Source organism: Camelina sativa, chromosome 1, assembly GCF_030686135.1.
Source record: "Camelina sativa cultivar CO46 ecotype springtype chromosome 1, ASM3068613v1".
NCBI classification, from domain to species: Eukaryota; Viridiplantae; Streptophyta; class Magnoliopsida; order Brassicales; family Brassicaceae; genus Camelina; species Camelina sativa.
In genome coordinates, this window is record NC_141880.1 from 3584849 (window position 1) to 3609342 (window position 24494).

Genomic DNA, 24494 nt, shown 5'->3' on the forward strand with positions numbered 1-24494 from the left:
ACCAAATTAAAGACAATCCCTAGGTTAAAGCTACATATTGTTTGCCCAATTAGAAGAGAATATGTTAATTTATTTACTGTTTAGTGTTGATCAGTCCTCAAGTCTTTGTGATCAATAGTTAAGGTTAAGCCCAATACAAACTTTTCAAACTCAAGTCAAGAGCAGTTGTGTTTAACGATATTTGATTAAAATACATATTTAAGGAAGATAGAATGCCACGTGGTGTATATCTGTTGGGTAAAATTTGTATCATTGTCATCTTCTTTCTACTATGGTTTCTGGAAGGCGCGCAAAGAGTCTCTTTTTATCTACAAATCATGACCGTCCATCTCACGGCATTTCTAAAAGAAAGACTGAAACTAGAAGCTTCATTTTATCATTAGCCAATTCTATAAATTGATTCGCTAATTAAAGTAAACGACAACTTCTTACAACAACTTGTTGAGGTTTTTCCTTTGATCGATCTCTGTATTTTCGTAGTTAGTTGAGTATGTTCTTGTAATCTTATCTATCGATATATATAGATTCTTCAGTTTTGAATTCTCTGTGGGGTTTAAAAAAGTCTTTCACGCTTTGCAGAGAGAAGCAAAATTTGAAGAGAATGGTGAAGAAGAGTTACCCGGAAGTGAAAGAAGAGTACAGGAAAGCTGTTCAGAGATGCAAGAGGAAGCTCCGTGGTCTTATCGCTGAGAAACATTGTGCTCCCATCGTCCTTCGTCTTGCGTAAGATCCTCCCTCTGGTTCTAATCTGCTCTGTTTCTGTATAGTTTCTTTTGTTTTGCTTATTAAGTGTTGCTGCATTTGTGAGTTGTTCAATGGATTGCCTCTGAGAGCAATTTTGTTTGGGAAAATTTGCAGATGGCACTCGGCTGGGACATTTGACGTGAAGACGAAGACTGGAGGACCGTTTGGGACGATTAGGCATCCTCAAGAGCTAGCCCATGAAGCTAACAATGGTCTTGATATTTCCGTCAGGCTTCTTGAGCCTATCAAGGAGCTGTTCCCTATGCTTTCATATGCTGATTTCTATCAGGTAAATTTCAGTGTGCTGAGATTTTTTTAGGCTGTAATATTTGACCATATAGGATGCATCAAATTGTAGTAATTAATAGCCACATATAATCAGGGTTTTTGGATGCATCAATGATTGTGTAACTTCCAAATGTAGTAGTTACTAGCTTGAGGTGATTTTGTTTGTTGAAACCGCTAAGTTATGACTCAAAAAGGTTCTTCTCTAGCCTGAGTCGTCTGTTATTGGCCCTCTGGTTTGTTTGCAAAGAAATCGAAGAGATTATATACTAGATTCACACATGTATGATTATAACTGAATCTAGAAATTTACCTTGAATTTCCTATCGGTATAACGGTTTGATTCATTTCTTGTTTTTTCTTGGTTACTGTAGCTAGCTGGAGTTGTTGCTGTTGAAATCACTGGAGGACCCGAGATTCCATTCCATCCTGGTAGACTGGTGAGTCAATATTCAACTTCTTCTTGTTGAAACGCAACTCACTGATGAATGATGATGGTCAGATACAGACACCACCAAAGTGACGTTTTCTCTCTTCTTAGTATTGTTCATGTGATTTTACTGAACCAAACTTCATCTTTCAGGACAAAGTTGAGCCACCTCCTGAAGGTCGTCTGCCTCAGGCCACCAAAGGTAAAACAGATCGTATTAAAAGAATGCTTTTAGTTTGAATTCAGGTACCAGATTGTAGATACATGTTTATAATCTTTATTGTAATTAAATTCAGGTGTGGATCATCTAAGAGATGTGTTTGGTCGGATGGGACTCAATGACAAAGATATTGTTGCATTGTCTGGTGGACACACCTTGGTATGTATGCTGCATCTAGAAACAAAAGACCTATAAGTGAGCCTAAAATATGTGCTCTTCTCAGTTTTGGCTCATCATACCAACTTTTACTTTCAGGGTCGGTGCCACAAGGAGCGCTCAGGATTTGAAGGAGCATGGACACAAAATCCTCTTATTTTTGACAACTCCTATTTCAAGTAAGATCAGTTTCTCTCTGCTTATGTTTTCCTCATGCTTGAAATTGGACCGGAGCTCTTGAATCTTAATGGTTTATTAAACAGAGAGATATTAAGCGGAGAGAAAGAAGGACTTCTTCAACTACCAACCGACAAGGCTCTTCTCGAGGATCCTCATTTTCGTCCATTTGTTGAGAGATATGCTGCAGTAAGTAACACAACTCATCATTTCATGATTCTCATGATCATATATATATATATATATATATATCGTCAAACGGATTTATCACTGATTCAAATGTTACTCTCAGGATGAGGATGCCTTCTTTGAAGACTACTCGGAAGCTCATCTGAAGTTGTCTGAACTTGGGTACATTTCTTTAACTTTTTCTTTTTGTTTTGATGTAATGTCGTAAACTTTAATTATTCCTCAGAAAACTCAACTCACATACACTCGATTTTGTCTAAAAACCGATCATAATGAATTAAACTCAACTCAGAGGAAGTTATCACATAGGTCTTTGTTTATGTGCTTTGCAGGTTTGCTGACTAAGGAGTAATCAGCTGGAATCTGGCGTCAATGCCCTATTTCTTGATTACTGTTCCCCCGCGTTATCATTGTAATCATATTAAAAAAACAGAACAAAAAAACAGTAAAATCGAATGTTGTATTGTACGTGTGTCTTGGGGTTGTTTGTAACTAATGAATAAGACAACTCAGTTGATGTAAACAAACAAGTCTCTTTACAACATTTTCATATACATATGTTTGGAGGCTAATTAGTAATCTCGTAGTTAACTAACTAACTACATATTGATAGTTGTGTTATCTATGACATTTTAGAGCATTTGTGATCGAAATTATGGATCCACCAAAAAAATGAATATTATATTAGAATCAAAAATACAAATATGGAGATATTTAAATATGAACCGATGCTTGAATCTCAATACAGCGACGTAGCACAACTCTGTTCCACCCAAATAATCCATTTTCATTACAGGACGCACACACTCTCTCTCTTCGATGGACCTAAGATGAACATTCTCCGACCTCCGACGTCATCATCGTCGTTTCCACCTTACCAAAACTCCGCTCCGTTAACCCCACCGGTGGTTTTCTCTCTCACCCACATCCCCATAAAACTCTGCTTCACCGCCGCTGGTCGATTCACGCGCCGCCAATTATTCCAACGGTCCGCTTCCGGCACTGCTAGTAGCTCCGCCGGAGACCTCTCTTCCTTCTTGGGCTCTTCCTCAGAGGCCTACTCAACACACAACGACCAAGACCTTCTGTTTCTACTCCGCAATAGAAGAACAGATGAAGCTTGGGCTAAGTATGTTCAATCCACTCATCTCCCTGGACCAACTTGTCTTAGCCGTTTAGTTTCTCAATTATCTTACCAATCCAAACCCGAGAGCCTCACGCGCGCTCAATCTATCCTCACGCGCCTTCGCAATGAACGCCAGCTTCATCGCCTTGACGCCAATTCCCTCGGCCTCCTCGCCATGGCTGCAGCCAAGTCTGGTCAAACCCTTTACGCCGTATCCGTCATCAAGTCAATGCTCCGTTCCGGTTACTTACCTCACGTTAAAGCGTGGACAGCTGCAGTAGCTAGCCTCTCTGCTGCCGGAGATGACGGACCGGAAGAATCGATCAAATTATTCACGGCTATTACGCGACGAGTCAAACGTTTCGGTGACCAATCTTTGGTTGCTCAATCTAGGCCTGATACGGCGGCGTTTAACGCGGTGCTTAACGCTTGTGCTAACCTTGGTGATACTGACAAGTACTGGAAGCTGTTCCACGAGATGTCTGAGTGGGAATGTGAGCCTGATGTTTTGAGTTACAATGTTATGATCAAGTTGTGTGCGAGGGTTGGTAGGAAGGAACTGATTGTTTTTGTGTTGGAGAGGATTATTGATAAAGGGATTAAGGTTTGTATGACTACGATGCATTCTCTTGTTGCAGCTTATGTTGGGTTTAGTGATTTGAGGACTGCTGAGAGAGTTGTTCAAGCGATGAGGGAGAAAAGGAGAGATCTTTGTAAGGTTCTACGAGAGTGCAATGCAGAGGATTTGAAGGAGAAAGAAGAGGAAGAAGCAGAAGGTGATGATGATGATGCGTTTGAGGATGATGAAGATTCAGGTTACTCGGCTCGGGATGAGGTAAGCAGTGAAGAGGAGTTTGAGGATGTGTTCAAGAAATTGCTACCTAACTCGGTTGATCCGAGGAATGACCCACCATTGTTGCCTAAAATCTTTGTTCCAGACTCAAGGATCTACACGACGTTGATGAAAGGTTATATGAAGAATGGGCGTGTGGCAGACACAGCTAGAATGCTCGAGGCAATGAGGCGTCAAGATGATAGAAATAGCCATCCAGATGAAGTTACATACACCACGGTTGTGTCAGCTTTTGTAAAAGCTGGGTTGATGGACAGAGCACGACAGGTGTTAGCCGAGATGGCTCGGATGGGAGTTCCTGCGAATAGGATTACATATAATGTTCTGCTCAAAGGATATTGTAAGCAGTTGCAGATAGATAGGGCAGAAGATTTACTAAGAGAGATGGCTGAAGATGCGGGGGTTGAGCCAGACGTGGTATCCTATAACATCATTATAGATGGATGCATTCTTATAGATGATAGCGCAGGAGCTCTAGCATTTTTCAATGAAATGAGAACGAGAGGGATTGCACCAACTAAGATTAGTTACACAACTTTGATGAAGGCTTTTGCAATGTCAGGGCAACCCAAGTTGGCGAATAGGGTGTTTGATGAGATGATGAATGATCCAAGGGTCAAAGTTGATCTGATCGCATGGAACATGTTGATTGAAGGGTATTGCAGGCTAGGTTTGATTGAAGATGCTCAGAGAGTAGTTTCAAGAATGAAAGAAAAGGGGTTTTACCCAAATGTAGCTACCTATGGGAGCCTAGCCAATGGGGTTTCTCTGGCGAGGAAACCTGGTGAGGCGCTCTTGCTTTGGAAGGAGATAAAGGAAAGGTGTGAAGTGAAAAAGAAAGAAGCATCTTCAGATTCTTCTTCAGATCCTTCTCCTCCGATGCTGAAACCGGATGAAGGGTTGTTAGATACACTAGCAGATATATGTGTCAGGGCTGCGTTTTTCAAGAAGGCATTGGAGATAATCGCATGCATGGAGGAGAATGGGATACCTCCGAATAAGACTAAGTACAAGAAGATTTATGTGGAGATGCACTCGAGGATGTTCACTAGCAAACATGCTTCACAAGCCAGAGTAGATAGGCGGGTAGAACGAAAGAGAGCGGCTGAAGCTTTCAAGTTTTGGCTCGGTTTACCTAATTCTTACTATGGAAGTGAATGGAAGTTAGGTCCAAGAGAAGACTAGATCATTATACAACAATGTATACTAGGTTCTACCGTAGATGTAAGTCAGTAGGTGAGTGAGGAACAACACAATCATTCAACACAAGTCCATGTAATAATACTAAGGAGTTTTCTGGCATTGTGTAATATACAATTGACTGTTTTGATAATCAGGCTCATAATTTGATTTGAACAATACAATGGCAATGCACATTGTGTAAGGAAGGTTTTTACTTGGAATGCTAATCATCTTGACCTGGATGACTGGCTCCGGGAATAAGATGAGGAGAGGACCTGTACATGAAATTAGGGCAGAGTAGAAATTAAAATCTGATCCTTTATCCATCTTTTATCTGTTTATTTATCATTCTTGTCTCTGACATAGGTGAAGGTATTTTACCTGGTAAGTCTTTGGCCCCTTCTTGAGCAAATATCCGGCAATATTCAGGTTCTCTAGGAAAGTATCGATGTCTGGAACTCGTAGGCCAATCCTATCAGCTAAACTATACATCTCCTGCAGTAAAATGTTTTTGAGTAAGAAATTGGTCATCCTATAATTAAGTGTCAGAGTAGCCACTAGCAAAATGTCGAGGAGAGAAGTTGTCCATACAGAAACAGAGAAACAATCTTTCTGCTGCAGTTCTGATTGCTTATCAAGAGCACTTAAGAAACGTTTGGCCTCCTTTTGTTGACTCATTCCTCCACTCCTACCAAAATCCACAACCCCATGTTCATCTATAAGCTTATCATACAACGATTCTTTCATTATTTCAACTACATCCTGTAAAAGCAAATCAAAGGACAGAAGTCAAGACAATTTGTCCAAGCCAACATCACAACAATGCAGATTTGAATTGAACAATAAAGATCAGATAACATAATATATGTATGGCATGGATGCTAAGTCGAGTTTATGGTCAAACATATGCATGTAAGAACAGAGATAGGGTACAAGACATTCAAGTTCTGGCTTACCATGGCGTCTTGGACTGTTATTTCTTCCCTCAAGTCAACCCGAGCTCTAGCTTGCGCAAGCCTAACCAAACTTTCCAGTTGTCTTGCTGTTATTGGTGTGCTGTCAGCAGAAGTGTTATGGTCTCTCAGCTTCAAGTAAAACTTCTTTATGATCTCTCCAGCTTCCTTTGACATCCTGAACAGAAAAAGAGATGTTATCCATAAGACCTCAAGTAGCTCGCAGGCATATAGTAGTTGCAGCTGGGAAACAGATCAAATTACTTAGGATTGACAAAAGTCCGTGCATAAGCAACATATTTCCTAAGCAACTGGCCAGGAACGGGAGAAAAGTCGTCATCTTTCTTAGAGTCTAATCGCAGTCTTGAAAGTAGAGAATTCCCTTTCGCATGTATATTTGCACATCCCGCATTCTGTGATGCTGCATTTAATATCAAACAAGAACTCAAGAATTTATCTTTCATAAGGTGATGTTTATACTAGCTATATACCCTACAACCAAAAGAAAGTGGACCTGGCTTAAACTTCTTCAATGCAGGTGATGTTTCTCCACTTGCAGAATGAAGCTGCGAGAAAAATTCAAAGGTACAATTTTGTATTATTGGCTCTGAACTAACCAATGAGTAGAGTCGACAGAGTCTTTTCAGAAAATAAAATATCTGTTCAATCCACCAAGTAGTTTATAATGAGACGACGTTCAGATATGTCATAACTCTAGCTGTCACGGATTTTTTTCTATCTAAGAGAGATGAAAATCTGCTAATATAAATGTGAGGCATGCTCCACAACAAAAATTTGAGATGGAGAGACTCACCGACATAATATGTTCGGAGACTTGCTTATCGAGTAGCTCATCAGGTTTGTCAAGTAATATGAAAACTAAATCAAACCGTGAGAGAAGGGCAGCACTCATTTTTAAGTTCTCGTTTACAGTTTTTGCACGGCTGAAATGAGATCATAAAAACAACGTTAAATATCGACAACGTATCCTACATTGGTTTTCTTTTCTCACTCTGCCTCAAACCTTGAAAGATGCAGGGTTATTCTGCACTGAACAGTGTAACTATGATTCAAACATTCCCACAATGATGAGTAAGAAAATTACTTGTAGTGGCCACCAACAGGATTTGCTGCTGCTATAACAGAAGTTCGAGCTGATAGACTAGCTACAAGCCCAGCCTTTGCAACAGAGACACATTGTTGTTCCATTGCTTCTAGCAGTGCCTGTGGCAAAGTGATGTAAGTAATGAGAAAAAATGCAGCATCAGAAGTAATGCGTTCCTGATAATAAAAAAACCTGATGCTCGGTGGTCATTTTATCGAACTCATCAATACAGCACAACCCACCATCTGCGAGTACCATGGCACCTGCTCACAGGCAGCACTAGGTTAATAAAGACGAAGGTTTCTCGTTCTACACACAAATTAGTTGAAGATATTTTCAAGTAAGAGTTCCTACTTCCTACGCATGTACAACTTTTCACTAGTGTGAAGTTCTTCAAAAAAACTCTATCCTAATACTGATCAAACACTGTTGAAGATGCAAATCCTTAAAATGAACTATCTATAACTTGTCGAAAGATTTTAGACTGCTGTTAACTGGGCCCCCATTCTAGCAAAACTATAAGACAGCAGTATAAAATTCACAAAATTCACATAAACTGATATCACTTGAAACCGATAAAGGTATGCCACACCCTCAAACATAAAAAATAAGCAGATTGTTTTAGCACCTCTGATGCAACTAGACTGCAACTACGTATTTAGTAAAACTATCTATCAAACAGCATGACGCAAACCCATATTGGAAACAGTATAATCATATGCTATGTACTGAGGTTTGTATTGGCTAAATAAAGCAGAGGGAAGGAGCTACCAGCCTCAAACGCATAGTCATTCGTCATGGAATCTTTCACCACAGCAACAGTGAGCCCTGCTTTAGTTGTCGCATTACCACATACATAAATGCCACGCGGGGAAATGGCAGCTGCTGCTTGCAAAAGCTGACTTTTGCCCAATCCAGGGTCACCTATTATGCATCGAAAAACATTAATCCAAATTTGGCGTAGTTATGAATAACCTGCCCTCAGTTCATGTACTCTATAGCCTAGGTTTATGCCATTGAAAATAAATATTGATTCGAAAGCTTACCAACAATTATGACATGAATGTCTCCCCTGACTGGAACTTTGTTCCGATCCATTGAGTGCTTCCTTACACCTCCAAAAAGAGATAGTGTTATCCCAGCTGTTGAAATGATAAGAAAAAAAACAAAACAAACAACAGAAGCATTATGGTATGCAATTCGTGTACTTGTAATCATCAAGTCTTCACCAATGATATCCCAGGGAAACTTGTTATTGAGAGATGTATAACCTTTGACAATTTCATGGCCATAAATAGACGGGCAGACTGAATGAAGTATGCGACGGAATGTATCAGAACCATATTCTTCTTTGAACTTCACAATAAATTCCAAGTCTCTCTGTGAGAATGAATATAAGTCACCAACATCTGCAGACTGGGTACTGCTACAAGAGTCTTCTGAGTTCTCAAATGAAGACTGCCGCTTGGTATTTTTCACTGAAACTGCCTCTATAAACAAATAGTAAAATCCTTGATTCTTGGTCTTCGATTTCCCTGAAACAGTAGCATTTTAAATGTTTGTTAAGTATAAACAGGGCTTAGCACATTGAAACAAGGGAATCTCTCTGAGAGTATGGTAAAATGGTATTTAACACCACTAATGAGGATTTTAGTTCCTTTATCTTTGGTAAAATGTCATTATGGGTAACACAAACAACTGATCTGTATTCTAATTTACTTTCCTACAATGAGAAGCCCAAACCCCATGGAAGAAAACTGCAAGAGACAAAATTCTAGCTGTTCTACGGTTTAAGGATAGCAGGCGTTTGGGCATGGTAATGTTTGGAAATTATTGGACACAACAAGGATTGATAAGTTATAGACCAATACCTCCCCCGATATCCATGTAATTATTAATTACCCCTATAATCCCCGTAACTGTCACCACATCACCAGGGATACATGTGTCCACAAGGTCTTCCGTCAGCTCACATTCTACAGTTCGGGGTACCCGTCCTTCTTCGTGGTCTTCAGGCTTTTGCAATTCCTGTACCCTAAAATACATTTGGAGAGCAGCTTAACAATGGCACGATACATAACTAACAAAGATGAAGGACACAGAATGATGAGGCGCAAAAAGGAGAACACCTGATTTTCTGAAAGTCGATTGTCTTAGCGGAGGACCGGATTGGAGTAAACGTTTTGGACTTGCATCCATGGGCATCACATTTTAGAGGAGGTGAAAACTTTCCATCAGTAAATTCCCGGGTTATGCTAGTTTTGCACTTTGCACAATCAAAAGCCATCTGTGTGACAAAAGGCTTCACAGTACTAACTTTAACAACAGTCCCATGAACTGTTACAAGCTTTCCTGCAATTTTCAAAGCACAAACTTATGGTACATCTCACTTAAGGTTTATCATATAGTTATTTAAATACGGGAAATGAGCAGTCTACCAATATATGCTGCTCTCAGATTTTTCAGGGAGATAGAAGATTCGGGATAATTATGGAGACGAACATTGATCTTCATGTCCTTCTCAAATTCATTAGTCTCCCATTGACCTAAAAGAACCTGTGAAAGTTGAAATATAAGTCTTCATCTCATGCCAAACAAGAAAACAAAACATAGTGAACTTTAATACCTTACCTTGTGAACTGCAGCATTCATACATGGGATAACTCCTTTGGGATTATCCTCCAGATTTAAGAAAAAGTTCTCGACATCGGATATTTTCTTGAATTGTTGGAGATCAAGCGACAAAGAGAAGGAACCACCACCTTCTTCATTTACCTGTTTCTCACCCAATTTGTGTCAAATTGTCCCATTCCATGAAAGAAACTTATGAACTTGTTTCTCATCTAAGAACAACTAATTGAGGTAAGCGAATCTACTTAATAGTTCTCAAATCTACCCTGATTCTAAGCAAAAATCGAGCTAATTAGATTACAGTTTATACAGGAAAATTGCTATAACAAGCTTCATTCAAATTCGATTCATAAAATTTTACCAGAAATTTGATGCAAAACTTTTTCGTCAATTGAGTTTATAAAGCACTAATCTGAAGGTGGCGAAATGAGGATATACCTTAGAAACTAGGCCTCTACCAGGAGAGGCGGAGAATATGCGGATGAGCTCCGCCGTGAGCAGCAACTTCTCCTCGTCGATGGCCAAGTTCTCGTTGTCCCTAATATACACAGATAATAATTTCCCTATGTCGATGGAATCAATTCCGGTTGATCTACGGCGACTCGAATTCATGCTTGCACCGTCGCTGCCGCCTCCGTTAAACCCCATCACCGTAACTCGTTCGTCCGTCAGTCGCTGAGAAAATATCGCTCCGGCCAATGGGTATTGGCGGGAAAAAAAAGAAGTAATAAGGCTTTTTTGGTAAGTGGGCCGAATGATTGGACCCAAAAACCCAGAGATAACAAAAAAAAAAAAATAGGATAAAATCTAATTAAAAACAGAAAGCTTCAGTTGTCCGCCACGTGGACTATGGCGCACAACAAACAAAAAAAAGGAAAAAAGAGTAAAAGACCCAAAACGAGAAACCCGTTTCTGGTTTTTAGATTTGACGTCTTCGCTTCGTTTACTTCATTCAAGAAACCGAGCTCCCGCCGCCGGGTGATTCGCTTTTCATCACGACCGTCATCGGAGGTTTGTTGCGAGCTTCTTCTTCTCTCTTCTCTCTCGATTTATCTCTTCTTCTTTAGGTGCGGTTACTTGTTTTCTTTGGAAATGACTCAAGTAATTTCTGATGATTTACTTGTCTCCGTTCTTCTAGGGTTTTTGTTTTGGTACTGCTTATGTCGACGGAGTCAGAACGTATTGATTCGGTCTCAGACGTTATTGATGGCTCTAATGCGTCGACGCTTGAGGTCAGAAATGCTCAAATGTCTGAAACCCTAGCTGGTCAAGCTCAGGAGCTGATAGCGAAGCCTGATGGAGATGTGCAAGAAGGAAACGGCAGCTTAGCTTTAGATGTTGATGATGGGTTGGAGAAAACAAATGCTATTACTGATCTGGAGAAGCAAACGGAATCTATAAATGGAGGGTTAGATCTAGGCGTTGGAACCGAAAATGTAGGTGGAGAGAGTAACGAAAGTGAGAAGAAGGTCCTAGTAGATAGTGAAGAGGTATTAATGGTAGAGGGTGAAAAAGATTCGGATGGGATCCAAACGGTACGTCAGGTTGAGAAGGAAGTGGAACCTGACATGGTCTGTTCTCCTGGCGCTGATCTCAGTGTTGTGAAGGTTTCTGATGCCAGATTGGATAGTGAAGACCTTGTTGAGATAAGAAAACCTGATGGTTCAGATAAGCAAGGAACAAAAGTTGATGACTTGGATGTTGTATGCTTTATGGGTTTAGAACCGCATGAGAGCAAGGATGAGAGTGTTTTGGTTGATGAAAAGGCACCTGTTACTGCGAAGGTGAAGATCTCTGACTCAGATTTGGTTTGGGCTAAAGTAAGGAGCCATCCATGGTGGCCTGGACAGGTGTTTAATGCTTCGGCTGCAACAGACAAAGCAAAGAAGCACTTCAAGAAAGGAAGTTTCTTAGTTACATATTTCGGAGATTGCACCTTTGCTTGGAACGATGCATCACGGATAAAGCCTTTTCGACAGCATTTCTCCCAAATGGCGAAGCAGAGTAGTCTACCCGATTTTATTGATGCTATGGATTTTGCTTTAGAAGAGGTATCAAGAAGGATAGAGTTTGGTTTAGCTTGTTCTTGTATCTCAGAGGAAGTCTATGAGAAGATCAAGAGTCAGAACATAATCAATCCTGGAATCCGAGAAGATTCAAGCTCAATACACGGTGGAGACAAGGTCTCAAGTGCAATCTTCTTTGAACCTGCAAACCTTGTGGAATATGTGAAGCGTTTAGCACGCTCTCCTAGCTATGATGCTACTGATGCGCTGCAGCTTGTGAGTCAGAGAGCACAATTATTAGCTTATAATCGCTGGAAAGGCTATACTGAACTCCCGGAGTTTGAGACACTTCAGGGCTCAGTAGAGTCTGCTCCCAAAATTTCTCTTGCAGAAGATAAAAGTGGCTTAGTGAAAGTTTCTGATCCTGAATTGAAAAAGAGTAAACAAGTTTATACTAAAAGGAGAAAGACAGAAGACCAAGATGACTCTAAACACGATGGAGTGTTTGAATATGAAGATACTACAGTTCCAAAGAAAAAGGAGAAAACTTTGGCAGAGTTCATTGCTGAGAAACGCTTAAGCAGACATAAAGGGAACATATCACAAGAAAATTCTGGGGAAATTCCGAATTGTGAAAAGAAACGCAAGGTTGTGCTTTCAAAACTTCCCAAGTCCACAAAGAAGATCAAGGCGAACCTGGAAACAGAGGATCCTGGATCTCCCATTCCTCCCGAAAGTGATCGAAAAAATAGTTCGTCTGCAAGTGATAAGATTACACCAGGGAAAGCTAGAAAAAGTTTTGGAATTGGGGCAAGCATATTGAAAGTAGCAAACCAGATGCACAGTTCAACACCTACCAGACTCTTACCTTGCAGTGATTCGGCCTCCAAAAAAGCAGCCAAAAGCAATGGTAGTGGAAAAGGTCTCCAGGAGAAGCCTAAAGCCAAAACATTATCTAAAAGAGATAATTCTCCTTTAACCAATGAAAAGCTTTCAAGCCCTCAGGCTGCTTCTGTTACCAAAACCCCAAGTGCGAAATCCAATTCCATCAGCATCGACCATCAACTATCTGGAGAACTTGAACAGGTCATAAAAGAAGCACCTAGTACTACCCTTGTGAAGGACCCGATGTTGGAGTCGAGGGACTTGAAAGACTCTTCTAAAGAGCAAATGGGAAATGAGGATAGGAATGAAGCTGCAGATATCGCGGATGAGATTATCATAGAGGACAGCAATCTAACTGGGGAGAATAACAGCGGTTCGGACTTGAAAGATCAGCCTAGTGAGAAGAACTGCTCTGATGGATCTGATAGTTGCAAAAATGGTTTTGCAGAGTAGGGATGCTCAGCATCAGCGTCTAACCCACTAATACTGATCAAGAGAGGAATATGACTTGGCAATTGGCATCTTCTCTTTCAAAGTTTAGGATTGTGTGAATTTTATCAGGGTAGAACAAACACTTTTGTATGAGAGAAAAAGTTTGTTCCAAAGTTATTTTTGTTTGCAGACTTGACATTTACTACTGGTAAAGATTTCAATTAAAGAATTCAGTTGCATATAATATGATTTTAACAAGTGTTCCGTAGTCCGTAGGATAAAATGAGATATATTATGAGAACTTCATCATATTGGGATAAGAATACTAAGGGTAATTTGTATCCAAAACAAATGAAACAAAAATAAGATAACTCAAACTCCTCGTACAAAGAAGAAACGAGAATAAGATATGTCACTGAAACTTGAAGCAGAACATAGACATGTCTTCAAATATCATAAAAAAATCCATTAACAAGAAAGCTTGTAAAGTAGTAGAGCTTAAGACCTAGGCTTCTCCTTCTTCTCCTTGAAGAGAGCCAAGAGTGAGACACCAGACACCTTCACCACCTTAAACCTAACTCCGGGAATATCTCCAACAGCATGACCTTTACGCCCAAATCCAGCAATCAACACCTCGTCCTGCACACAACATTACAGAGTCAAGAAATTGGACACATTACTAGAATATCGCTGATTACTCGAAGCAGGTCTCATCTAACTGACATTTTCTTCAATGTAGTTCAAGCAACCATCATTGGGGACAAATGCAGCAATCTTTTTACCGTTCTTGATCAACTGAACTCTAGCACACTTACGGATAGCAGAGTTAGGCTGCTTAGCCTCAATACCGCTGCATAATTAAACACAAGAGTCTCTTCAAAGTCAACATCTATACTCAAAAGAGCCAATAAAATGGTAAAATTTATATGTTAATACAAACTTACATTTTCTCAAGGACGATTCCTTTAGCATGAGAAGATCCAGCAAAAGGCTTCTTCCACTCGTTCCCTTGGTGAGATTTCTTGTAACCCTTGTCAGCCCACCTCTGACTAATCCGAAGCCTCTTAAGCTTGCGCCCAGATCCCATACCACGTGTCTTACTAAAGAGAGATTCAAAGACAAAGACATAACAAAATGAGAAATACACTAACTGAGATGCCCAGAAAATCAAATAGACGTAAGATGCAAAACATATTCAGAGTTGACAATAATATATAAACTCAAGATTCTAGGCATAAAAAATTACAATCTTAGTTTCAACATTTCAGACAATTAACCCTTAATTGTAAGAGGGAACTGGAATAATTGCAACCTCGTAGCAAGAAACAACAGAGTAATTAACAAATATGCATTGGCACTAGTAAGCAAAATCACCAATTCCATAATTCCTAAACAACTATGAGGTGAATATGAACAAGCACAGAAACAAATTGTATGATTCAACAGATTCCGAAAACGACAAAACAAATCGAAAGAAACAGAAACAACAAATCCTAAACACAACATAACAAATGACACTACTTGCATTTCACCGAAACCAAAACAGAAACATAGTCCCTTACAGGGAGAGATGAGATTGAGCACGAAGAATCAAAGAGAGGGAAACCATACCCCATGTTGACGTCGGCGCGAGAGAGAGATGAGCTGAAAACTGCGAAAGGCTCGAGCTTTTTTTCTTTTTAGTTCGTGAGGGAGAGAAACCCTAGTGTAACGAAATTATTATATAGGGTTGGGTCAAAGACTCGTGACTGTGCCGGTTAACCCTAAACCGCCGTCTGTCATAAAACTTAAAACATGTAATGAAACCGACTTAAATAATGATAGAGTCGCATCAGGCCCAATCACATGTTTAGCCCAAATATTAAAAAAGCCCAACAATGATCAATTCCATACAGAAGTATTTACGGAAGGAGCGACCGCATACGATTACTATCCGTCCGAGTCACGTGCACGGTGCACCTACTACTACCCCACACGACCCCCACACTATCCGCCACGTCAGCAAACCATGAAAACCGGCTGTAGCAGGTAAAAAGGCACACAAAGCAAAGCATAAGGAAGCACACGACACGCAACCGGTTCATCCGGTTCTCTTCATCTAAAAAACGACATGCACGACCGTCCATTTTCTTAAAAGAACGATCTTGATCTAACGGTCCGTATTTGTTTATCAACAGAAGCTAAAATACAAAAACAAGAAAAAAAGAGGAAAAAGGATCATCAATGGCGGACTGGAGTAGTTTTCATTTACATTAACCCAGTCAAAAAAAAAAAAAAAAAAAAATGTTCAATGGAAGAAGAAGAAGACTAAATTGGCGACAATCCCCAACGTCTCTAAGCTGTTTCTGCTGCGTCATATGGTAAGAGAAACTTTTGTCTCTTTCGATTTCTCTCTAATGGAAAATACTAAATAATATAAAAGAGAAGTTTTGATTGATTCGTTATTCTCTTTGAGATATTTTAATTGGAAAGAAGTGATTTTTATATATACTGTATAAAAAAAGAGTGAGCTTGAAGTTCACGCTTGTAAAGGTGTCAGTTTTGCAGCTCATTCTCTCGCCATGTTCTTCTCTTCTCTCTCGCGCTCTTTGTGTTTCTTTCTCTTTTCCTCATAATAAAACCCCACTTTAATGTATGTGCAGCTCTTCTTCTTCTTGTCATTGCTCTGAAGACTAGGGTTCGGACCTCGGATCCGGATTTAGGGATTTTTTTTTTTTTTTTTGATAATGGAGGAGATGGGAAGAGGAGTGCCTACGTGGCAAGACGAGTTAGCGAGTCTCATGGACGGAGGTTTACAATACGACGGATCTCCGATTGACTTGAGTGCGGATACTGAGTCAAGGTCAAAGAGTTTAGGTTCTGGATCCGAACCAGTGGAGCCTTTGAAGGATCAAGTGATGGGGTTTATGAAGTCTTGGGGAGAAATGCTTCTGGATCTCGCTATCGGATGTAAAGACGTTGTGCAGCAGATGGTTGTGACTGAGGACTCTTTCCTCGTGCGTAAGCTCCGGAAACCAGCTGCTAAGGTTTCTAAAAAGCTGAGCTTTCTTAACGAGTACTTGCCTGAGGATCGTGATCCCGTTCATGCTTGGCCTGTCATTTTCTTCGTCTTCCTCCTTGCTCTCACAGGTAATATACATATTGATAAAACAGTGTTTTTGTGATTCTGGATCGCCATTTGTGTTTGTCTCATTCACAGTAGAATTCTGAATCCAGCAGACTCAATTACTAAATCTTGATTTTCTTGGTTTTTGTTATATCGCCACAGTCATATGATGAACAGTTATTCAATCCATTGTCTGCTATGAAACTGTGTATTGTAATGAATCATTTAGAAATTTCTGGGGTTGTTGTATGTAAGTTTACTAGTTTCTGCTTATATGTTGGGTTTAAGTGGGAGTATTGATTAGATTCAGTTTGGTGCAAGAGAGGCTTATATCCTTTCTCTGACCTATCCATCTTTTAAGTGCAGCATTGAGTTTTGGTTCAGACCATGATAGATCTGTCCCTGTGTTGAAGAAAATCCGATTGCATCCTACCAGTGCAAACCGTGCACAGCTTCCAGATGGTAGATGTATAGCTTACCAAGAGCTTGGTGTTTCAGCTGACAGAGCTAGACACTCTTTGATTGTGCCTCATTCTTTTCTTTCCTCTCGGCTTGCAGGTATGATCACATTAGTCCTTTCTTTTCAGTTTCAGCTAATTTTGGTAGTGCTATTACATATTGTTTACCTAATAACATTTAAACATTACTTATTCAAGGTATACCTGGAGTGAAAGAATCATTACTCACGGACTATGGTGTCCGTCTAGTGTCATATGATCTTCCAGGGTTTGGAGAGAGTGATCCTCATCGTGCTCGGAACCTTAGCTCATCTGCATCGGATATGATTGACCTGGCTGCTGCTCTCGGGATTGTTGAGAAGTTCTGGTTACTCGGCTATTCCAGTGGTAGTGTGCATGCTTGGGCTGCAATGAGATACTTTCCTGACCGAATAGCTGGTACCTTCCATTATTTGGATAAAATTTGAATGCATATCAATTCATTTGAACACATTTTGTTTTTTTTCACATTGTGATAGTTTCAAAGAATGTGTTTTTATCAATCTACAGGGGTTGCTATGGTAGCTCCTATTATCAATCCATATGAGCCGAGCATGACAAAGGAAGAGATGGCAAAAACGTGGGAGCAGTGGCTAAGGAAGAGAAAATTCATGTACTTTTTAGCACGTCGGTGGCCAAGTCTTCTTCCTTTCTCCTACCGTAGGTCCTTTCTCTCTGGTAATCTTGAGCCGCTGGATCAGTGGATGTCCATGTCATTAGGAGAAAAGGTAAGTCTCTATTTATCAAGTGTCTCTTCCCAAGGTTTTGGATCATTTAGTATCACCAAATAGAGTAGCTTCCTCGGATAGCTTTTTGATTTATGGCTCACAAGCTACACCTGTAATTGCCACTTTTCTACTTCAGGACAAACTTGTAATCACAGATCCAGTTTTTGAAGATCTTTACCAAAGGAACGTGGAGGAGTCTGTACGCCAAGGAACTGCAAAACCGTTTGTCGAAGAAGCTGCGTTACTGGTTTCAAATTGGGGATTTAGTCTTCCCGAGTTCCACGTGCAGAAGAAGTGTCGAACCAATGGTGTCCTATCTTGGCTAATGTCAATGTACAGCGAATCCGAATGTGAACTTATTGGTTTTCGGAAACCCATACACATATGGCAGGTTTGTTGAACACTTAAAACTGCCTTCTATATGATCACTTCCCTGTGTTGTGAGTTACTCATGTTGACTGTGGCCATGTAGGGTATGGATGACCGAGTCACTCCACCTTCAGTAACTGATTACATTAGCCGGGTCATACCAGAAGCAACGGTACATAGACTCCCAAACGAAGGCCACTTCTCTTACTTCTATTTCTGTGATGAGTGCCACAAGCAGATCTTCTCGACCATATTTGGAGAACCAAAGGGCCAGTTAGAGTTACCAGAACAAAAAACGGAAATCCAAAAACCGGATCAACCAAAGACGGGTTTATCCGACAGTAGCACTTCTAAAGAGTAAGTAAACAGGTTATAAAAGAACTATAGAAATATGTTGTTCTTGGTCTTCGTTCCATCAAGGAAAAATATGTAAATAACACCAAGAACATGCTTCGTTCTTTGCTTTGGCTGAAGATTTCAGATTTTATAGGTTAACAAAGCACAGTTCATTTTGAGATCACATATAACACTAAGAGTGCAATTGAAAGAACATTTTTTCAAAGCTGCTTTCTATTACAATTGGAAATGAATTTTGTTTTGTTTACTTGTTCTTGATTCACTGTCGAGAAAATCTGGGTGTGTGTTATTTTAGAGATGTAAAGTCAACCAAACTGAATCTTCTGTTAGTTCAATTCCATCAATCAATATCTAGAAAATTTATTATCCATGGACAATACTGTTCAATCTCAGTTGGGATCAGGAAAGCCGAAACAGAATGTAGAAAATGCTTTCTCCTTTACTACTTGTCCCACATTCAAGTCCATCATACTCAACACCAACTTATCTTAAATTCGTTCATCTTCAATTTTGGCAAGTTTGTGTAAATAGAATAATACAATTTGTCAAAGAAAACAGGAATCCAAGACCAACAAAAACTAGATTCACTTCCAATTTGGTGTCTTCTATATATCTCATGTTTGATCAGAAAAATGATCTAGACCAATAACTCAAAACCACATGGCTATCTTGATCAGAACAACTAAACTAACGGCATAAAGAGAATGACCTAAGGCTAATTACTCGAAACACCACATGGCTTTGTCGATGAGATCAATCAACTTCACCAAAGGGTATCAAAACGCAGAACCAGAGCTCTTGGTTTTGCCAAGCATCATGTCTTTGGCTTCATTGATCTTAGATGCAAGGTAATGGCTTCCTCCTGCGTCTGGATGATTAGCCACCATCACTCTCCGGTGAGCTTCTTTCACCTTCTCTGCCGCTACACTCTCCCTGTTCAAACCACCATAATAAGTGCCAAACTTGTCAAGCCACAATAATGTGCAAAACTCACCACGAAATTATATGCATAAACAAATCGAATTCGAATAACTAGGCCCCTATTGCAAGACTAAAATGGCATATTTACTGGCTAGAGATGACCGTTAACCCATCAGAGACCTTAAGAAAACCGTTAATGGTTACTCCAAACTCTACAGAGAGTCCCAGAGATCAACTAGTATCATTGAGTCTTAAAGTGTCAAACTTTACTTGTTTGATAGAGGGGATAAAGACACAAGAAAAGTACCTGACACCGAGAATAAGGGCAGCTTCTCTCCGAGTCATAGCAGATTGGAAACCACCTTCATAGAATTTACGCATTCTAGGCCTTACTGGTCTGAGCTTGAACGCTTGCCATGCCTCTAATCCATATTTACCAGCATAAGCAGCAGCAGCAACAGCGGCACCTGCAATTATCGCTGCAACCTGGAGAAAGGGTGATTAGAGAGCAAATCTTGTCAATAAACCACGAGCTAAGCTGAGAGAAGTTGGACCAGAGAGATTCATAGAAAACCTTAAAAATAAACACTTTGATACTGACGCAAACACAAAAGAGCAAAAAGGAAGCAGAAGCACTAAAAAAGGGAGGATTTTTTCAGAAACCCTAATCCGATCAAAGGAAGCTTTCAATATAATCTAATGAAACTCCCCAAAATCAATCAGCAAAAACAATACAGAGTGGAATATTGTAGAGAAAACCCGAAAGAAGACGAGATGAAAACGCAAAGTTTACCATTGTTGTAGAGGATTTGAGCAAGAAAGAGCACTGATGAGTAGTAACACACGATCCGATCTGATAGAGATAGGACAAACTGTTCAATGCTCGATTTTGTTGGACGATTTAAAGGATTAGGGTTTTAGCTATTTCCCCTGGTTTGCTTCGCCTTTGCCAGATAGGTCGGCCAGTCATGTAATCCCGTTAGGGGTTTTAGATTATTTTTGAGATGGAAAAAAAAAAAACATAACCGGTTTATTTTCTCTTGGATCCGGTTATCAAATCAATAATTCTGATATGGTTTTTAATTAGGATCAGTTACATTACATTGAGTTGCATTGCATCCATTACTGGAGAATGGTTTCTATATTTGTACTCTTTAGTAAACAGAGCTGAATAAGATTTGAGAATGAACATCAACAAAAGATGCGTTAATTTTCTAAATTCACTGCTAAAAAGATTATAATTGAATATAATAAATCCATCCACACTTGTTGATGAGAGACCAGTAGCCGTCCATTGGTTTAGCTCTTGAAAGTTGCAAGTATTATTCTAGTTTTTCTCTTTGATATCACATAAAAGAATTACATAAACGACACTATGCACAACAAAAGAATTACCTTAAGGCTTTCTTGTAACCAACATTGATACAAATCTCAGAACACCATATCTATATGGCAACAAAAATCAAATAATGAGGATTTATTATACCTCGGATGGTCAGACTCAGGGCGTTCTCTCTGCCTTGAGAGCTCCGTTTTCCACTTTCGGTGGGGCTGAGGATCGTCTAGGTTTGGGTGCAGGTGAAGCCGAGTTGGAGAGCCGCTTCTTGGCTGCTGCTTTCTCCGGTAAAACTTTGTTAATTCCCTCAGTTGCGGGGGAGGTCACGGCGACGCGTGATGAGGTCTGGGGCTTAACTTTGCCTCGTGCTGATTTTGTCGTGGGAACCATGTTGCTACTACGTTTTGTAGTTGAGCTAGCCAGGTTCTCGTCATCACTTACCGATGACCTTGCAATGCTGTGCCTACGGTTCTTCTCCGAGCTCTTGGTGTCTTCATCACTACTCATGGATTTTATGGACGATGGAACTGGCCTCTTCTTTCTCGGGTTTTTGGTGGTGGTGGTGGTGGATGATGATGATGAGGTATTAGGTTGAGTCGATCTATTGAGTTTGTTGCGGTTTGAAGATTTTGCGGTTTCTCCTACATGGGAATGACTCTTAGTCGAGTTCTTGATCGAGGAGTTTTCTTTGTGGTTTTGTTCTTTCTCCGAACTCTCCCATGGCTGGGGCTGGCCAGCCATCCACCTCTCTAACCAACTCCAACCCCAAGTCGGGTTGCTTGGATCCATAAACATTGGATTTGCAGTTCTGGAGTTGCTCTTCAAGTTTTGCTGCAAATATATATGAGTCGGATATGATCATAAGCATTAAACCAAATCCAATGTACACTCACATTCTCTGCATAAGCACATAGAAATGCGCAGAAACATATAAGTTGAACTTGTTGACAAAGCAGTCCAAATTATTTGGAAGTACCTGATGTGTGAATGCATAAGCTAATGCTCTTTCCCTTCTCATTGTTGCCTCGTGCTTGTGCAGCATACCCGCTTCGACTTGTGCCTTGGACTGATTGCTGTCGTTCCAATTACCCCCATTCTGCAGAAAGGAAGAGCAAGGCTTAGGTACAATAGAAAGAAAAGGATCACAATCTACTGCATTGTGAAGATATAGTACCATCAGAAAGAAGATATGCTTAGCTAAGCAATAGAAGCCGCAGGTTTAGTTAGTAGAACCAATTTTATGAATGAGTTAAGCACTAATAAGGCAGTATAATGTTCTTACCTCCTCTCACCAAACTTGTGGTTGTGGGTAGTAAATGAAAATTGCATATGAGATAATAAACAAGAGAGAAAATAAGTGAGACCTTTGTGCCTCCTAGCTCTTTGGCATGCTTCTGAAGAAGTTGCTTATGTCGAGCCTGATTCTCTTCTGACATCCTGATTCTCCTAGATCGGATTTGTGACTGAACACGAGTGAGAGTCTGCATACACTTGAGTGTATTTGCAGATTGCCGATGTACAACTGATCCTTCCATCAATAGCTTAAGTCTATCCCGCCCCTTCAACGCCTGCAATTCTCTTCTTGCCTACATTGGAGAATCCATAGATGTTAAGGTTACAGTTGAGAAAAAGATACCTTTTGTCTCACATTTGATCTCAAATCAAGAGAATTCAGGGAAGACTTAGCCAATCTCAAACAATTTCAACCAGATTTATGCATGACTGGCTCTATAACGCACACAAGTACATATCAAGCTAAACCTGGATTGTGAATATCAAAACATACCAAATAGCCCCTAAAGGTAGTCTGAATTAAGATGGCAGAAGCTTCTTCCTTTGACATCCCTACAAACCTATCATCAACAATGGCTTGATGAACAGATTCAGGAGAAGATGGAGGTGAATCTACAGGAACATCTGCAACTGTAACAGTCACAGAATCTGATGGAGGAGGGCAGAGATTCTTCATCTTCTTGTGATCATAGTTGACCTCATCAACTCTAACTTCAAACTGAGGAGAAGTACTTCTGGATGTGGCGATCAAAACAGGGTAAGAGATCACACTGTTTCGACACTCAACCGATTCATGTTTCAGTTTCTGTAAAACAAAAACAAAAACATCAAATATATAAATACGGCACCAAAACAAGAAGGGTTACATCATCAACTATAGAAAGCATAGTGAATTAGAGAACATAATTACAAAGTTGGAACCTTTGAATCAGGGCTAAAAGCCTTCTTTACATTCTTGAGCCATTTCGCCTTTTTGACCATGTCCTCGCCCTTGTATGGCTAATCCTCCTACAGACTCAGATTAAAAATTGATTCTAATGACATCAATTAAGAATTTCCAAATAACGGATTGCAAAGCTAACTGCTTCGATAAACCCCAAAGTCAAAACAGTTAGATTCTAATAGAAAAGACCCTTTTGTAATTTGTATACTATACGGGAGAAGAAGAGAAGAGGAGGAAATGGAACCTGAGAGAGAGAGAGAGAGAGAGAGAGAGAGAGAGAGACTGCAGAAGCAAATCTAGAAGAAGAGAAGCTCAAAACCTTCTCAAGGGTAAACCCTTTTAATGCAAATGTGAGACTTCCTTGGAAATGAAAATGCGATGAGAATTTGAATAGGTTGAAGTTTTTTCATCTTTTTGCTGACTTGAGAAGAAGAAAGAAAATAAGAACTCGGGAGATGAAAGAAGTACTACTATTTGGTGTGTGAGCCCACCACTAATTGAGCTGCTCCCTTTTTTGGTGGGCCCTACTTTGATTTATTCTTCTTTAACAGCTTGCCGCTCTTTTTTTTTTTTTTTTTAGTTATTTAACTGCTTCCACAGCTAATGTGATTGATTTTTATGTCTTAAGCCAAAAAAAAATATATACTTAAATCAGGACCAAACTGAGAGAGACATGGATCCCTTTTTAACGCTAATTACTCATTTCGAATTGTTTTGTTACTCTCTAGTCTCTCTATTAGACTTTATGCCATGATTAAGAATCCTTCAAGTTCCAACTGTTGAAAATTATATCCCTAAGATTTTGTAAACTAGATCATCAGTCTTGATTTTTTTTTATGATAACTTCTTTAACATTTTAACATGGTATATTAATATAATATGGGAAAGTGGAACGTACGAGTTCACTCAATAATGGATTCAGTTTTGTTTTATTTTAATCATTAAAAAGCGTGTATCTTCTTCACCATTATTGTTTTTTTTTTCTAATGTGGAAAATTCATTTTCTTATTACATCATACATTCATGTGGTCGTTTTGGTATGCTTCAATATATATAATTCTTTTTTTAAGTACAGTTTTTCTTCGTAAAGAATATTTATATATATATATATGTGCATAAAGCTTATTCATTTATTTATAAGCATGTTCTGTAAATCCTAGGTGTTTTTGTATTAGTTAGTAACGCCAAACTGGTATTTATTAGAAAAGACATTTACCTACTGCACACGTCTTGTTTGTGACAAGTTTGAGATCATTTCATTCTCTCTCTCCGTCGGTCCAATCTTTTCTTCTTCTTTTTTTTTTTTTTTTTGTTTCTTGTGTGAACAAATGATATTTAGATTAGATTGTTTGATAGTATTCAATTGTTTTGTAATTATTTTAACAAAGGCGATCACTAATCTTTAATCCCCCAATAATGATTTGAGATGATGATGCTCCAGCCAAGCAAGAACTTCAAGTATCCATTTCTGAGAACCCCGGTTTAATTCAACCCAACCCAACCCAACATTATAATAGCTCTACAAAATAATCATCTACAGCGAAACAAAACTTATGGTAGAATGTATCTT

The 24494-nt window shown here is 39.6% G+C and overlaps 7 protein-coding genes and 1 pseudogene across 13 annotated transcripts; 4 read left to right on the forward strand and 4 right to left on the reverse strand.

The window, feature by feature from the left end:
- Positions 1-306: 306 nt before the first annotated feature.
- Positions 307-2773, forward strand: LOC104754395 (L-ascorbate peroxidase 2, cytosolic). 3 transcript variants are annotated; one of them, XM_087480517.1, is made up of 10 exons: positions 307-446; positions 580-723; positions 859-1033; positions 1404-1469; positions 1613-1661; positions 1756-1838; positions 1935-2014; positions 2099-2201; positions 2305-2363; positions 2534-2773. In XM_087480517.1, the coding sequence occupies exons 2-10, from the start codon at positions 602-604 to the stop codon at positions 2544-2546; spliced, it is 750 nt and encodes a 249-aa protein (XP_087336643.1). In that variant the 5' UTR covers positions 307-446; positions 580-601; the 3' UTR covers positions 2547-2773. The 3 variants fall into 3 exon arrangements, with proteins under 3 accessions (XP_087336643.1, XP_087336613.1, XP_087336663.1); XM_087480487.1 differs by having other exon boundaries at positions 355-488; XM_087480537.1 differs by having other exon boundaries at positions 379-483.
- A 67-nt stretch (positions 2774-2840) lies between these two features.
- Positions 2841-5539, forward strand: LOC104754686 (pentatricopeptide repeat-containing protein At3g09650, chloroplastic). The gene has a single exon (XM_087480312.1). The coding sequence runs from the start codon at positions 2906-2908 to the stop codon at positions 5363-5365; it is 2460 nt and encodes an 819-aa protein (XP_087336438.1). The 5' UTR covers positions 2841-2905; the 3' UTR covers positions 5366-5539.
- LOC104754601 (putative DNA helicase MCM8) lies at positions 5437-10923 on the reverse strand. Its single transcript, XM_010476858.3, has 17 exons — positions 10490-10923; positions 10052-10195; positions 9859-9976; positions 9550-9772; positions 9292-9455; positions 8692-8955; positions 8467-8562; positions 8192-8344; positions 7613-7683; positions 7421-7539; positions 7130-7259; positions 6830-6881; positions 6580-6736; positions 6319-6493; positions 5954-6124; positions 5744-5857; positions 5437-5637 (listed from the first exon to the last, which is right to left on the reverse strand). Exons 1-17 carry the CDS (start codon positions 10697-10699, stop codon positions 5590-5592), a joined length of 2409 nt encoding a protein of 802 aa, XP_010475160.2. The 5' UTR covers positions 10700-10923; the 3' UTR covers positions 5437-5589.
- Positions 10924-11211: 288 nt separating this feature from the next.
- On the forward strand, positions 11212-13618 carry LOC104754774 (PWWP domain-containing protein 2 pseudogene; annotated as a pseudogene). The gene has a single exon (XR_015577536.1). The product of XR_015577536.1 is annotated as a PWWP domain-containing protein 2 pseudogene (transcript).
- Positions 13619-13666: 48 nt separating this feature from the next.
- On the reverse strand, positions 13667-15479 carry LOC104754866 (small ribosomal subunit protein uS12y). The gene is made up of 4 exons (XM_010477187.2): positions 14986-15479; positions 14319-14474; positions 14098-14224; positions 13667-14013 (listed from the first exon to the last, which is right to left on the reverse strand). The coding sequence occupies exons 1-4, from the start codon at positions 14988-14990 to the stop codon at positions 13873-13875; spliced, it is 429 nt and encodes a 142-aa protein (XP_010475489.2). The 5' UTR covers positions 14991-15479; the 3' UTR covers positions 13667-13872.
- On the forward strand, positions 15461-18636 carry LOC104754963 (uncharacterized). The gene is made up of 7 exons (XM_087480415.1): positions 15461-15734; positions 16017-16503; positions 16847-17038; positions 17137-17376; positions 17488-17705; positions 17842-18096; positions 18178-18636. The coding sequence occupies exons 2-7, from the start codon at positions 16101-16103 to the stop codon at positions 18433-18435; spliced, it is 1566 nt and encodes a 521-aa protein (XP_087336541.1). The 5' UTR covers positions 15461-15734; positions 16017-16100; the 3' UTR covers positions 18436-18636.
- Positions 18637-18914: 278 nt separating this feature from the next.
- LOC104755051 (mitochondrial import inner membrane translocase subunit TIM14-2) lies at positions 18915-20333 on the reverse strand. Its single transcript, XM_010477411.3, has 3 exons — positions 20146-20333; positions 19660-19838; positions 18915-19364 (listed from the first exon to the last, which is right to left on the reverse strand). The coding sequence occupies exons 1-3, from the start codon at positions 20146-20148 to the stop codon at positions 19208-19210; spliced, it is 339 nt and encodes a 112-aa protein (XP_010475713.1). The 5' UTR covers positions 20149-20333; the 3' UTR covers positions 18915-19207.
- A 317-nt stretch (positions 20334-20650) lies between these two features.
- Positions 20651-23522, reverse strand: LOC104755144 (protein IQ-DOMAIN 1). 4 transcript variants are annotated; one of them, XM_010477515.2, is made up of 6 exons: positions 23169-23522; positions 22903-22989; positions 22475-22786; positions 22053-22274; positions 21665-21784; positions 20651-21519 (listed from the first exon to the last, which is right to left on the reverse strand). In XM_010477515.2, exons 2-6 carry the CDS (start codon positions 22960-22962, stop codon positions 20854-20856), a joined length of 1380 nt encoding a protein of 459 aa, XP_010475817.2. In that variant the 5' UTR covers positions 22963-22989; positions 23169-23522; the 3' UTR covers positions 20651-20853. The 4 variants fall into 4 exon arrangements, with proteins under 4 accessions (XP_010475817.2, XP_010475887.2, XP_087336783.1 ...); XM_010477585.2 differs by having other exon boundaries at positions 23244-23521; XM_087480657.1 differs by having other exon boundaries at positions 22903-22996; positions 23169-23392.
- Between the last annotated feature and the right edge of the window lie 972 nt (positions 23523-24494).

What these genes read in the sequence shown, in the direction of transcription:
- LOC104754686 (XM_087480312.1), top strand. Translation starts at nt 2,906, where the DNA reads ATGGAGATATTTAAATATGAACCGATGCTTGAATCTCAATACAGCGAC.
- LOC104755051 (XM_010477411.3), bottom strand. An exon ending in GCCCTTATTCTCGGTGTCAG is followed by an intron (nt 19,365 to 19,659) that starts GTACTTTTCTTG and finishes TGGTTTGAACAG; the next exon opens with GGAGAGTGTAGCGGCAGAGA.
- LOC104755144 (XM_010477515.2), bottom strand. Translation starts at nt 22,962, where the DNA reads ATGGTCAAAAAGGCGAAATGGCTCAAGAATGTAAAGAAGGCTTTTAGC. An exon ending in CTTTTAGCCCTGATTCAAAG is followed by an intron (nt 22,787 to 22,902) that starts GTTCCAACTTTG and finishes TTTGTTTTACAG; the next exon opens with AAACTGAAACATGAATCGGT. An exon ending in AAGAGCTAGGAGGCACAAAG is followed by an intron (nt 21,785 to 22,052) that starts GTCTCACTTATT and finishes TCCTTTCTGCAG; the next exon opens with AATGGGGGTAATTGGAACGA.
- LOC104754963 (XM_087480415.1), top strand. Translation starts at nt 16,101, where the DNA reads ATGGAGGAGATGGGAAGAGGAGTGCCTACGTGGCAAGACGAGTTAGCG. An exon ending in CTTCCTCCTTGCTCTCACAG is followed by an intron (nt 16,504 to 16,846) that starts GTAATATACATA and finishes TTTTAAGTGCAG; the next exon opens with CATTGAGTTTTGGTTCAGAC. An exon ending in TCTTTCCTCTCGGCTTGCAG is followed by an intron (nt 17,039 to 17,136) that starts GTATGATCACAT and finishes TACTTATTCAAG; the next exon opens with GTATACCTGGAGTGAAAGAA.
- LOC104754395 (XM_087480517.1), top strand. Translation starts at nt 602, where the DNA reads ATGGTGAAGAAGAGTTACCCGGAAGTGAAAGAAGAGTACAGGAAAGCT. An exon ending in TCTGCCTCAGGCCACCAAAG is followed by an intron (nt 1,662 to 1,755) that starts GTAAAACAGATC and finishes AATTAAATTCAG; the next exon opens with GTGTGGATCATCTAAGAGAT. An exon ending in TGTCTGGTGGACACACCTTG is followed by an intron (nt 1,839 to 1,934) that starts GTATGTATGCTG and finishes TTTTACTTTCAG; the next exon opens with GGTCGGTGCCACAAGGAGCG.
- LOC104754601 (XM_010476858.3), bottom strand. Translation starts at nt 10,699, where the DNA reads ATGGGGTTTAACGGAGGCGGCAGCGACGGTGCAAGCATGAATTCGAGT. An exon ending in ATCGACTTTCAGAAAATCAG is followed by an intron (nt 9,456 to 9,549) that starts GTGTTCTCCTTT and finishes AATGTATTTTAG; the next exon opens with GGTACAGGAATTGCAAAAGC. An exon ending in TCTCCGAACATATTATGTCG is followed by an intron (nt 6,882 to 7,129) that starts GTGAGTCTCTCC and finishes TTTTTCTCGCAG; the next exon opens with CTTCATTCTGCAAGTGGAGA.
- LOC104754866 (XM_010477187.2), bottom strand. An exon ending in GGAATCGTCCTTGAGAAAAT is followed by an intron (nt 14,225 to 14,318) that starts GTAAGTTTGTAT and finishes TTAATTATGCAG; the next exon opens with CGGTATTGAGGCTAAGCAGC. An exon ending in TGAACTACATTGAAGAAAAT is followed by an intron (nt 14,014 to 14,097) that starts GTCAGTTAGATG and finishes TGTTGTGTGCAG; the next exon opens with GACGAGGTGTTGATTGCTGG.